Raw genomic sequence first — 13,359 nt, 5'->3', positions numbered from 1 at the left:
TGTCATTTGGAAGCTCCCGTTTCTGGGCAGCTGGAGAGGAGGACTGGGCACCCACGGTAATAACTACATAGTTTTACCAGGTCACGAGCAGCTAATTTCCTCTGCCTCTTCCACTTCTTTCAAAGGTTTCTACCGGTGAGAAAGCAAATTTTACTTAAATGTTTATGTAAAAAATTTAAAGTTAGAAATGAGGAAATGAAGGTTTTTGTGGGCCTTTTTTCCCCTCACGGTGTAGGGCAAGGTTACTTCTACTTAGGAGTTGTTTATTTGTGGGGGTTAAAAAAATAGTTTATTAATGTAGTAATCAGAAGGGAAAAAATGAGTGATGTTGATTTGGTCTTGTTTGTTTCATGCTCGTTGCTACTAGGTTTATTAGTGTTTGAAGAGAGTAGAAGGGGCTTTATAGGATCATTAGGTTTAGAAAGTGTCTTGTCTCTTCTCCTACATCATGGTAAGTTTTATTTTTTCTTCTTCTTTCCTGTTTAGGCTGTAGTTCTGAAGCTTGGTTCTGTCATTGCCCAGAATTATTATTCTCTTCTGTGTGTGTGTTTTATTACTATTATTTGCTTATGAAAATGCTATTACATTGCCCCTGGGAATTTCTTCTCCTTCAGAGAGGCAAATGTAGTTACTGTGATGCTGTTTTGAAGAAGCTTCTCCCTCTGCACATGTACATATCACAAAATACACATTTTCTAGTACACATGAAAACTTTTCTTAAAGAGAATCGTTTATAGATTTAAACACACACACACATATGTATATCTACATATATCTACATATATATACATGTAGGTATATGTAGATATATATACATGATTAAGAAGTAAAATCAGGATTATCCAGAGTAATGATTAGTATTGGAGGTGCTTGACAGAGCTTTTTGAAATGTTAATACTTTCAAAAAGGATCAGTTTAGGACAGGTGTACATGTATGAGCTGAGGACTTTTGAACTCATTTCTGTTGTAAATGTGATTTTGCCTTTAGGGTTCGTGCTGGCTTTGTTTTTGGCGATATGATGCAGGCTTGGTGTTTTTCAGGAAAGCTGCTAGTGAAAAGGACAGAAAGCATTTTGTTCTTTTCCTCCCCTATTAAGAAATTTAATTCTCTTCAAGTCAACGCTCACTGAGTTGTGTCCTGTGAGCGCTTATAGAGTACATAGCCCTGTGCCTGTATAAAAGGATTCCCTGTACTTAGTCACTGTTTGATTCTTGGAAACCATCTCACAGTGTTTTTAAAAAAATATATGAGTTGAAGATTGTATAATTCTCAGGTACAAAAGTGAGTTTGAGTAGAAAGTTTTAATTTCGTAGAAGCTGCATGAATCCCCAAGGATCGGTAAGAGAGATTTTAATACTCTGAAAAAATAGTGCAGTGTAATGGAAAGATCACTAACCCAGAGTTACCCATGTACTGGCCAGGTCTCCTTGTACCAGTTGTGTAGACACGGTTTCTTTTTCTGTAAAAAAAAATAAGAAGTTGGAGGGCCCCCTTCATACAGATCCCAGGAAAGAGGCATCAACTCCACACTCCTAAAGCCTCCTCACTAAAATGACAGTAAAGAGTGTGTGTGTGTGTGTGTGTGTGTGTGTGTGTGTGTGTGTGTGTGTGTTGAATGGCATAAACCCTGAAGAATGAGGAGAACAAGAAGGGAGACCACAGCAAAAAATTTTGGAAGTTGGAAAGCAGACAGACCAGTGATAAAGGGCTCAAAAGACCCAAGAAAACTGACTGATAATGCGGCTGCAGGGAAAGCCGAAAACGACCCCAGAATCCCCCAGAAGCTCAGGAATTAGCAATATTAAGTACTTTTGCAGATAAGACTAAAAGTGGCAGCCTAGGTAAAGATAGATTGAAAGCTATTTAAAAAGCAGTCAGAAACCCAGATTCTCCCCTATCCTGGCAAAGAACTAGAGACTTGATAACCCTCAGAGGTGGTAAGACAGAGGCCCCTCAACTTGAGGGCACCTGGCTTGGCTTAGGTGCCCTATTCTCCTCAGTCCCAGTGTGCCTGTGGCAGGGACTGCACCATTCTGCCAGGAGGTTAGCAGAGTCCTCTAGGGACACCTGGCTGGCTCAGTTGGTAAGTGCGTGCAACGCTTGATCTCAGGGTTGTGAGTTCGAGCCCCATGTTGGATATAGAGGTTGCTTTAAAAAAAATCTTTATAAAAGAATAGAGTTCTCTGGGGAATCTGATTGGACCAAGAAGAAAGCCCCTAAGGAACTGACGCTGGAGGCTTCCAAACCAGACTTCTTGCCACAACATTCTGCAACGCAGAAGCTCAGTCCAAGCCCTGCCAGGTAGCTGGTTAGTCCCCTCTGAAATACTAGCGGATAACCAAGGAAGACTGTGCTAGGAATCAAAACGGACAAGCAGCAGCAAATCAGGAGAAAACAGGCCATGCTGGGAGAAGAAAACTCAGAACACCTATCACATACGTTCTCCAGGGTGTGGGGAAAGGGATTGCAAACATGAAAAGAAGTATATTGTAAGAAATGGACATTCAGAAGTAAAAAGGACTTGTTAAAATAAAAAATAGCAGGAATGATAATTAAAAAGAAGGGTTGGGTAAAACGAGGAAACCTTTTAGAAGGCAGAGCAGAAAAGTGGCAAGATGGTGAGTTAGTAGAGTTGAGAGGGACACCCGGGGGGCTCAGTCGGTTAAGTGTCCAACTCCTGATTTCAGCTCAGGTCTTGATGTCACAGGTCATGGGTTCAAGCCCTGCATCAGGCTCTGATCTGACAGGGCAGAGCCTGCTTGGAATTCTCTCTCTCCTTCTCTCTGTCCCTCCCCCACTCACACATGCTCTCTAAGTAAATAAATAAACATTAAAAGGCGGGGGGGGGGGGTGTGCGGGGAGTGTCTGGGTGGCTCAGTCTGTTAAGCATCTGACTTCAGCTCAGGTCACGACCTTGCGATCCATGAGTTCGAGCCCCGTGTCGGGCTCTGGGTTGATGGCTCGGAGCCTGGAGCCTGCTTCCGATTCTGTGTCTCCCTGTCTCTGTGCCCCTCCCCCGTTCATGCTCTGTCTCTGTCTCTGTCTCAAAAATAAATAAACGTTAAAAAAAAATTAAAAAAAAAAATACTATTCTTCCTGCCCCCAAATTCTAGAACAGGAGGACATGAATTTCTACACGGTAAAGGTCCACCAAATGGTCAACACAGCGGGTGACAATAGACCCCAAAATAGAAATGTAACATTTCCTGACCCCAGAGGAAGTTCATCACACTCTGGGAAAGCAATTCCCGGTCACCTTTACAGGGACCTGGAATTGGAATGGCTCCAGGTTCAGCAGGAGGCGTGGAGTCGAGCACCTGCCCGGTTCTCCGGGAGGATTGTGTCCAGCCCGGAATTCTGTAAGCCCGGCCCGCCTATGGATCAAGGGAAAGAGACTAGAAACAGATGTACTTCCATTCCCCTGCTTAGGAAGCCAGAGGGAGATGTGTTCTAGCGAGAAAGAGGGAGAAATTGAGCCAAGGAAAAGTGAGGTTCCACACCTGCTGAGAGGGGAGGGGAGACCCCAGGACAGCATCTGCACAGCGGGCACAGCAGGGAGCCAGTCCAGACTGGTCGGAAGGCGCAGGACCTCTTTGGGATGACAGAGTTGAGGGAAGACGTGAGGCTTGTGAATGTCTTAAGTGGGAATGTGGTGGCAAAGGGCACGGTGTCGGCTTAGTCGTGACACCACATGAAACTAAGCAAACGGGCACCTGGTGGCTCGGTTGGTTGGGTGTCCGACTCTGGCTCAGGTCATGATCTCACGGTTCATGAGTTCGAGCCCCACACTGGCCTCCGTGCTGACAGTGCCTTTGTGAGTTCGAGCCCCAAGTCCAGCTCTGTGCTGACAGTGCGGAGCCTGCTTGGGATTCTCTCTCTCTCTCTCTCTCTCTCTCTCTCTCTCTCTCTCTGCCCCTCCCCCCACTCACTTGCTCTCTCTGTCCCTCTCTCGAAATAAATAAACTTAAAAAAAAAAAAACAACAACTAAGCAAACAGAAACAGTCGCTCCAGGAAAAAATTATGCAGGAAAAGAAAAGGAATCCTAACCTTCCACATTTCTTAGCTACAAATAGTATCTGAGGAATAAATCCTTCCGTGTACATACTAAGGATTTTGTGAACCACAGTGATCATATATGTTGGGGGATGGGAGGGTGAAAGAGTGTGTGTGTCGTGGGGGCAGGGAGGGAAGAGAGCAAAACCCACAGACCTAAAACAGAAGCTCCTGGAACAGCTGTCCGTGGAAGTGAATACCACAGTAGTTGTCTGAAAGAAGTGAAAATAATTCCTGTAGAGAGTAAGACATGGGAGGGGGACACTGTTTCATTTCTTTCTTTTTTTTTTTTTTTTAATTATGTTCTAGAATTCTTTGCACACTGAGGTGCATATAAAACTGTAGTAACAATAAGAATAGAAACACCGGTTAGCATAAGATCGTCTGTTAACCTGTTTATTGATGTGTTCGCATTTTTAGCTGCGGTAAACAGCTAGCCCAGAGTCCCGATTCTGCAAAACAAAAAAATGCTGTCTAAGAAAAATACTTCTCTGGTAGGCCTCTGAGAATTGCAGAATTGAGGACATGTGCCTTTTTTTCTTACCTCTCTAGATTATCCTCTTGACTTGAACCACAGCGAAACCTTCCTACAAACCACAACGTTTCTTCCCGAAGACTTCACCTACTTTGCAAACCATACCTGCCCTGAGAGGCTCCCTTCCATGAGTGAGTAGAGCCGCCCTGACTTTGCAGACTGATGGGTCTTTTTATCTGATTAAAATAAGAGTGAGAGGTTTTTTTTTTCCCTAATGTTTTATTTTTGAGAGAGTGCAAGTGGGGGAGGGGCAGAGAGAGGGGGCTGCAGAGGATTGGACGATGTGGGGCTTGAACTCACGAACCGAGAGATCATGACCTGAGCAGAAGATGAATGTCTTGAGTTTGGGCATGATCACTCAGGATCACCGATCGGTGGTGGGGCCGTGCGTGGGTGCTCGCCTCGGGAGCCCTCAGAGAGGCTTCAAGCACAGCCACTTTCCTCCTTCCTCTTTGAGACGTTCAGCTGCCATTCACTCAGTCTCAATTTCTTTCCACTCCATTGGCAGAGCCAAAGCTCTAAAGTCTTAACTTCTTGACTTACTGCTTTGCCCAGTAATAGTGATGAAGTGAAATACAGGGGGTTGCAAAGCAGAGGAAGGGCCTCCCAGCACTGTGAAAGGTGGCAGTCAGCTGAAAAAGCATTGAACCTCCCTAGAGAGTGAAACCCTGGACATGGGGGGGAGGCTTCTGTCATTTTCTGGCCTCTTAATTCTTTTTCTTCCCCCCCACCCCTTTCTGTGTTCAGAGGGCCCAATAGACATAAACATGAGTGAAATCGCAATGGACGACATCCATGAAATCTTCTCCAGAGACCCAGCCATCAAGCTCGGAGGTCACTGGAAGCCTTCGGATTGCGTGCCTCGATGGAAGGTAGGCTGTGAAGTCAGACCAGATGCCAGGAGGCCCACCTGGACTTGGCCATCATCCCAGGTCGCCGTGGGATTCACGGACCGTGATAATCTGTGCTTTGCACCCTACTGCCCGATGCAAAGTATCTGCAGTTCATGGAAACACTTTGGAGGCGTGGGTTTCCCTAAGGACAGGCTGCAGCCTCCGAAGTGTGTGTCGTCCGCATGGCTGAGCGGGACCCTTTGGTCTTCTTTATAGGCGTCTTGGCTAAGCAAGGAGGAGGGTTGGTAGGTCTCTTGGGCCATGTTAGCAAAAGCCATCTTCACAAATCCGGGGCTGCATGTGCCTCATTCGGCGTTGTTACTCTGAGCTTAGTGCGACCAAGAGCGGAGTTCTCCAGCCTGACACTGAGAATTTCTGGTTGTTTTTCTGCATGACTGTAGTTAGGAGGCATCAGCGTGTGGATCTGGCTCGTGACACCGGCCTGAGTCCAGTGTTTCAACAAGGGTTTATTCAAGTGCTGTTTCTGTGCCGGTCCTGCAAGGAACAGGGCAGATCTGGAATAGACGGGCATTTCCAGACCATCACTGGGCGTGTGACCAGCACTAAGAGATGAGATAGATATGTGTATATCTATCTCAGAGTGCGCTGCACGCTCTAAGGGGAAGTACTGTTTTGTGGAGCGTGTTTTAGTTGTACGCCTCTGTGTCCATGGACGTGTTTGTGGGACAGGTCTTGGTGGAGGATGAACGTCTTCCTCTGGGTTGTGGCCTAGAAAGAACTCACTCAGCAGGTGCACTATGTACACAGCGTGGTGTGTGTGAGGACAAAGTCCCCTTACTTCCGAGGGTCCACCTGCCAACACAGCTGCTCCCTCAGCAGAGGCTGCGGACAAGGCAGCCTTCCAGAATAGCCCGAGAGCCGGTCCCCCGATTCCGCAGCAGCCTCGTGCCACAAAGCAGAAGTCGGGGGGACTCACGGGGCGGCTTCTCTCGCTGTGACCCTCTCCAGGTGGCGATCCTCATCCCTTTCCGGAACCGCCACGAGCACCTCCCAGTCCTGCTCAGACACCTGATTCCCATGCTCCAGCGCCAGCGTCTGCGGTTTGCGTTTTATGTGGTTGAACAGGCGAGTGGCCCTTCCTTCCCTCTTCTCTCTGTTCCGAGGCGGCAGTTTAGAGTCCACCTTTGGAGTGCAGAGCCAGCGAAACGGAAATCTGACGATCGAGCCACCCAGAGGTGAAAGGGAGAGCAGAGAGAGCAGTTTGGGTTTGAGGTGTCACTCGAGACGGGCAGACCCGAGTCCAGGGTGGAACTTTGTGTGCCCTTCAACAGAGGCTCCTTGTGTGGGGGTGGAGTCAGAGCTGCCTTGGGTGGTGTCTTCAGTCTCCAGACCCAGGAAATTCCCCTTAAGATAAGGATAAGGAGCCGTGAGTAGGAGTGGCTGTATTGTTCTTTCCTCCCTTTACGGGACTTCCAAATGCTGTTATGGGTCGAATGTCTGCCTTTAGGACAGTCTTGGGAGAGAGTCATCACCCCTCTCATTTCTAAGGAAATCGGGGCGAGATGTCAAGTGGCTTGTGAGGCAGTGATGAGCGTGCTGGCCCAGCCCCCAGGGGTCCCTCCCCGTCGGGTTCAGTAAGCGCTCCTTTAGGCAGGGCTGGGACAGCAAAGAGTTTGCTCCGGGAGCAAAAGAAAAATAAAGTTCTGCTTCTTTTAGGTCGGCACCCAGCCTTTTAATCGAGCCATGCTTTTCAACGTCGGTTTTCAAGAAGCAATGAAGGATCTGGACTGGGACTGTCTTATTTTTCATGATGTGGATCATATACCAGAAAGCGATCGGAACTACTATGGATGCGGGCAGATGCCGAGACACTTCGCAACCAAGTTGGACAAGTATATGTACCTGTGAGTATCACGTCCCCTGGAAGAGGTCAAATCTGAAAGGATGCTGAGAGATGCAAAGGTGGCCAAACCCAGTTAGCTCCACCCAGCACGCATCGGCTGGCGAAGGGATAAACAAAATGGAGCACAGCCACGGCATGGCACGCTATTCGGCAGCAAACAGGAAGGGAGTCCTGACACGCTGGCAGGTGGATGAACCCTGAAAGCATTGGTGCGAGGCAGGAGCTACTTACCAGAGGCCACGTGTTGGCCTGATTGTATTTCCATGACTTGCCCAGAATTCGGCAAAGCTGCAGACACAGAAAGGACAGTGATGGTTAGGGTTGAGGGGAGGAGGGGGAACGGAGAGTGGCCACTGATGGGTACAAGGCTTCTTTTTTGGGGTGATGAAAGGTGTTAGAATGGAGTGGGGTCGTGGTGGCACGACTCCGTGAATGTCCCAAAACGACGAAGTTGTGTACTTTAAATGCGTGAATTATATGGAACGCCAGTTGTGTGTCAATAAAGCTGTTATGAAAAAACAATTAGAGAAGGATGCAGTTAGCTACGGAGGGCGACGTGCCTCAGCACAAGGAAACGGTTGCAGATGGGTCAGGACAGCAGTGCGGAGAGCGCTGTTTCACGTTGTGTGGTTCTCCGGTGAGGTGGCGGCCTGTCCTGGGGACAAACCACCCTTGGACGCACAGATGACTGAAGCTGTACGTCTCCTTCCAGGCTTCCTTACACCGAGTTCTTTGGTGGAGTGAGCGGCTTAACGGTGGAACAGTTCCGGAAGATCAATGGCTTCCCAAACGCTTTCTGGGGTTGGGGTGGAGAAGATGATGACTTATGGAACAGGTACCCCCTTTTCCAGTTTCCGGTGCCTTCTAGAAACACTGCCTTAGGCTCCCCCAGACAGGCGCCACGCAGGAGGGATAGGGTGCAAGCCACGGAGGTAATGTGAAGTGTTCTAGCAGCCACGTTTAAAAAGGTTAAAAAAGAAAAAGACGGGAAATTAATTTCACTATTTTATTAATAAAACATGTTAACAGTGTATTTATCGTAATATATCAGAAATAATATCCTTCCAACATATAATCAGTATAAGATGTTGACAAGACCCTTCACATTCATCTTTTTTCCCCCGTCTAGCTTTGAAATCTGGTATTTGTTTTACACTCCTGGCACATTTCACTGAAACCTCCCCAAACCAGAGGTCACATATTAGTGATGTGTACACATATTTATCCATACCATCAGGTCAGGCTTGCGTTGTACAAGTTTGGGTGAATGGTGCTGTATTTGAGTACGTCAACTAGTCTTTTTACACAGTAAGTGAATAGTAACCTAGTAAGGAACAAAGAAGCAAAAGAATTTCTACCTTGTATCTGTTTACTTTCTAAATTGGCTTTAAAAAAGAAAGCTACGTGTTGCTTTTTAATTACAGAGCAATACTTGCCCGTAAAAATTCACATAATACAAAGGTGCATAAACCAGAGCGTAATTGTTAATCCCCCACCGCTATCCTATTTCATTCCTAGGAAGTAGCGATTTCGAACAGGCTGTTTCTTTCCCCACTTTTTTCTGTTCCTACGTAAATAACCCAGGCCCATCCCTTCTCCAACCACGTTAATACAGAGAGAGCCACTTCCTTAATTTTAGCAACGGCATGGTATGCCTTTACGTGGATACACGAGAATTTATTTTAATCCTCTCCCGTCGATGAACATTGTTGTTCGCAGTTTTGAATATCCTTGTTCACGTGTGCAGATATTTCTGTAGCTTAAATTCCTTCTTGTGGGACGGCAGAGTCAAGTAAGTTGCTCTTTTGAATGTGGATAGTAATCGCCAGGATTTTCTTCCAGAAGAGATTGCAGAAAGAGTCCAAGCCATGGTGCATCACCGTTCCATCACGGCCAACATTGGCTATAAACAACCTTTTACATTTCGCCACATTTCGGCCCTTCAGCAGCCGCGTGTGGCCCGGGGCTGCTGTACCGGACAGAGGAGCTCCAGAGAATTCTTTCTCAGTCTGAGAGATAAAAATGGCATCTCATCCTTTTAATTAATTCGGGTTTCTTAGGAACCCGGTGAGGATGAACAGCTTTGCCACAAACCTACTGGTTGACTGGTCCTTGAGTCCAGTCAAACTCCAATTCAGGACATCTGTCAGTTCTCCGCTGGCACTGTCCCCAGGTCAGCAGGAACCCCCTTGGGTGCAGGATCTGGGGCTGGTTCCCCCCAGTGTGCTGCACAATTCCAGGCACACAGTAGGCATCCTGTATGTATTTATCAACTCAGAGTAAGAACACACTTTCCTGTATCAAAAGGAGGGTGTAATTTGGAGTCAAGAGGAGGATGTTGAAATAATATTCTCCCGCAGTGTTGACATATGAAGACAACCGTAAATTTTACACAGCTCTCCAAAGTCTGCCTCCATGCGTTCATAGTTTCTTACAGTCCCGTCAAGTTTCCAGTAAACCCAGCTTGCAAAATCCTACCTTTTTCATAGTAAGGATAAATAACCGAATACCTCCTTAAATGCTGCTGTCCCCATAGTGTTGTGAAGTTTTACATCTAGATCAGAGGATGTCCTACAAATGAGTTGACCTCCGTGGCGACGGGGGAGTTGGGCAGAGTAATTAAGTTCACAACCAGGAAAGCACAGTGCAACTCTGACTTTCCTGACTTGCGTTATAGCAGGTGGTGGAAAGGAAAAGTGTTTTGTCCACCAGTGAGAAAAATACTTTTGATAGGATCCGAACAAGCCGGCCGAGAGGGCGTGTGCACTCACCCCCTGGGGGACGCTCACCGATGTACCTGTCCCTGGGGACCTGGCAGCACACCTCACTCTCGAGAATTTTAAATTTCTTTTCTTTCTCAAAACTTTTTTTGTATTGTAGACCTCTTGTCTGCAACCATGCACTTGCCCAGAGGGTAGGCAATTGAATATTTAGGTGCAGAAGTTCTGTTGTTCACCTTGGGGTTTCTCAGCCTCGGCATAGATGTGGACACCTGCACTGCTAGATCATTTGGTCTAAAAGCCCATTCTCTTTGTCTCGGACAGAGTACAGAACGCAGGCTACTCCGTGAGCCGGCCAGAAGGCGACACCGGGAAATACAAATCTATTCCTCATCACCATCGAGGAGAAGTCCAGTTTCTTGGAAGGTTGGTGCAATGTGTTTATCCTTCTCACAAATACCCTCTGTACTTTGCATTTGCAGATGTCCCAGAGCATGTGGCAACCCTTTGTCTTCCTCCCCACCTCCTCTCTAAGGTCCGGTTCTGGTGGCTGTTGAATAGTTCCTGGAGAGATGTTCATTTACCCGTGAGGCAGGCGCTTGTGTGAAATCAGATTATCGGTGCAAAACTTGATCATAGATCTTTTAAGGAAATCGGTCACTTGGCAACTTAAGCTTCATGGTCTCTTCTGTAGTCTTCAGGGAGTTGGAGAAAAATCCACTCCCGTTAAAGGTCTCTGTGTAACCTACACCCACACCACAGAGCAGACTGGCGCCCTTCCTGCGAGCTCCGGTTCCGGAAGCGTGGCCCCTGAAATTCCGTTTGTACTTGCTTTGTTATCACCTTTGCTTCTGATAAGAAGCTTCCATACTGGACTGATTGGGGCATATAGATGGAGGGACATCTCTGCCTTTCCAGGAGTAGCTTTTTGTCTCGTTAACTGGGAGGAGGCCTGTTCTCTGGACCATCAGTTCTCGCTGCATGCATTCTGTTGTCATGGGAGCAGGAAGGCACCGAATGCCGACCCTGACCTTCTCATCTGATGGATTTTTAGTATCTTACCTGCCACTCCCCTGCCCCCTGCCCTCTGCCCTCTGCCCTTACCTTCGGCAAGTCATTTAACATCATGAGCCCTGGCTTCTTCATTTGCTACGGGGCAGGTACGTTAACTGAAATGATGTCATAAGGAAAGCACCTGGCGTGAAGTAGGAGGTGTTTCCCGTAATAACATCTGGCCTGGAGCAGCTGCACGGGTGGGCCGGTCACCCGCCAGGGGACGCTGCCCTGGGTTGTGTCCCCTCCCGTGTCTGCCCCGCCCCATCCCCTGCCAGGAGGAAGTTAGCCCCTCGCTCAGAGCCACCCCTCTGTTCTCTGCTTCAACAGGTATGCTCTGCTGAGGAAGTCCAAAGAACGGCAAGGGCTGGACGGCCTCAACAACTTGAACTACTTTGCAAACATCACATACGACGCCTTGTATAAAAACATTACTGTCAACTTGACGCCCGAGCTGGCTCAGGTGAGCGAGTACTGAGAGGAGGAGAGGATGTATGTGCTTTACCCGCCGCCACCCAGAAGGCAGCCTGGTGTGAGGTCTGGGGGCTCCACACAGGAAGAGAGTAGAAATAAGGGTTCGAGGGGGAAGAAAAAATGTGAACCGTGTCCACGCACAAAACGCCTTCACTGTGGCTTGGGAACTCCCTTCGTGAGGACTGGCTTTCTATTTTCACAAGACGACGTCTGTCCTGCTGCTCTGCTCCCCCGGTCTCCTGCCCCAGCGTCCCGTCTCAGCCAGGATCTCTCCGCCCGGAACTGAGATCCGCCGCGGTCCCACCGCCGAGCCCGTTCCTACGAATGGCCTTTGGAGCAAAGAGGCAGCCCCACCCCAGGGCAGCGCAAATGAAACTCCACACACCGTCCTTCTCCATCTCTGGTGTTCTCTTCGGCTTCATTTTTTTAAAAGGAAAAAAATAGATACATAAATTACCTGCTTTGGGTGGGGATTGAGGGTGGGGGGGAGGGCTTGGGGAAGATAAATAGACCTATAACGATCACTTCTTGAAGAAGTATAATTGTAAATAAGCCATGTAAAATGCCTTTTTTAAATTTAATTTTATAGCTGGCTCCAATTCGAACCGAGGATTTCTACATTAGCTCACTTATTTGGTTGGCGAATGCAGGAACTCCGTTAAAAACGCAGGGGAAGTGGAAGAATGTCCCCTCCCAAATTGCTGTCACTTTGGAAGGGAGAGGATGCAGGGCATGTCACCTACAGAACGAGCCGGTCCAGTCTGTCACTGGTAGCTAACTCCTGCCCCCTCCCATCCTCCTCTTCCGAAAGTCTTTGCTCTTGACTTCTGCTGTGGACGCGCTCTCCCGAGTTGGGCACGCACGCCCTCATCCAGCCGCCTGCTGAACGGGAGCCCTCGGGGGCCCCCCTGTGCACACGCCCCTGGATTTCTGGACTCTAGTGTTTATCCTTTCATCACTGAGAGAGGTGGGGATGGGGTGGGGTGGATGGGTTTTCTGCCTCTTTTCTCCTCTTTTTTTTTTTTTTCTTTGTTTTTGTTTTTTTGTTTTTGCTCTTGTGGAACTTGGCCACAATTCCTGAAATCTGTGCCTAAATTACTAACTAGCTTCAGTGATTCCTCTGAATATTTCCCTGTTTGGGTTTCTGGAAAGATTGTTTGTCAACATTATGAACTAGTACATAGAAATAATGAGCGCGATGGAATGAAGAATTCAGCTGGGGAGCAGGTGACACCTGTGTGCCGTGAGTTAGCTAGGGTCCTGGTTAGCCCCGATCAGAGCTTTGCAAAGCAGACTAATAAAGCTCCAGGATGCAAGGACCCAAGCCCATGCGCTGTGTTCACACCCCATGCACTTCTTGAAGTTAGATTCCAAATTGCCCTCGAAGTTGTGCCTCTCTGTTTTTCCCTGGGCCAAATCCCTCAAGTTAGAGTTCCTGTTGGCTTCTGCAGGACGCCGACAAATGCCAGTCTTTTTCCCTCTCCTTTTCCATAAAACATATTTATATATCGTGATTAGGAGTACTTCCTGAAAAGTACTTCATATTTTTTTTAATTGCCTTGTTTGCCTTCAACTTCCTTAATTTTCGTGGTTTACATGAATGTGTGTGTAGGGGCTATATTTGTGTATTCGCGTGCGGGTTGGGGGTTTTCTCCGTTGCATGTGTCGGTTCCATGGACTTATGACCCCCACAAGCTGTGGGAGTGATTGGCCGGGCCTTGTTTTTTGTTCTTGCTTTTTTGTTCTTTTGAAGAATAGAATGGTA

The 13,359-nt window shown here is 47.7% G+C and overlaps 1 protein-coding gene across 2 annotated transcripts in view; it reads left to right on the top strand.

Annotated features, from left to right (window-relative positions):
• The window catches only part of B4GALT5 (beta-1,4-galactosyltransferase 5), a 73,876-nt gene extending 62,190 nt beyond the window's left edge, over positions 1-11,686 (top strand). For both annotated transcript variants that reach the window (XM_078443959.2, XM_078443961.2), the window contains exons 3-9: positions 4,608-4,721; positions 5,338-5,462; positions 6,453-6,569; positions 7,161-7,348; positions 8,060-8,182; positions 10,392-10,493; positions 11,451-11,686. In XM_078443959.2, coding sequence (XP_078300085.1) covers positions 4,608-4,721; positions 5,338-5,462; positions 6,453-6,569; positions 7,161-7,348; positions 8,060-8,182; positions 10,392-10,493; positions 11,451-11,598 — 917 coding nt within the window. In that variant the 3' untranslated portion in view covers positions 11,599-11,686. The remainder of the gene's footprint in view (positions 1-4,607; positions 4,722-5,337; positions 5,463-6,452; positions 6,570-7,160; positions 7,349-8,059; positions 8,183-10,391; positions 10,494-11,450) is intronic.
• Positions 11,687-13,359: the final 1,673 nt, after the last annotated feature.

The sequence above is a fragment of the Panthera onca genome, chromosome A3 (genome assembly GCF_046562875.1).
Source record: "Panthera onca isolate mPanOnc1 chromosome A3, mPanOnc1 haplotype 2, whole genome shotgun sequence".
Taxonomy (NCBI): Eukaryota; Metazoa; Chordata; class Mammalia; order Carnivora; family Felidae; genus Panthera; species Panthera onca.
The sequence above is the reverse complement of the archived record's forward strand: the minus strand, read 5'-3'. Positions and strand labels throughout refer to the sequence as shown.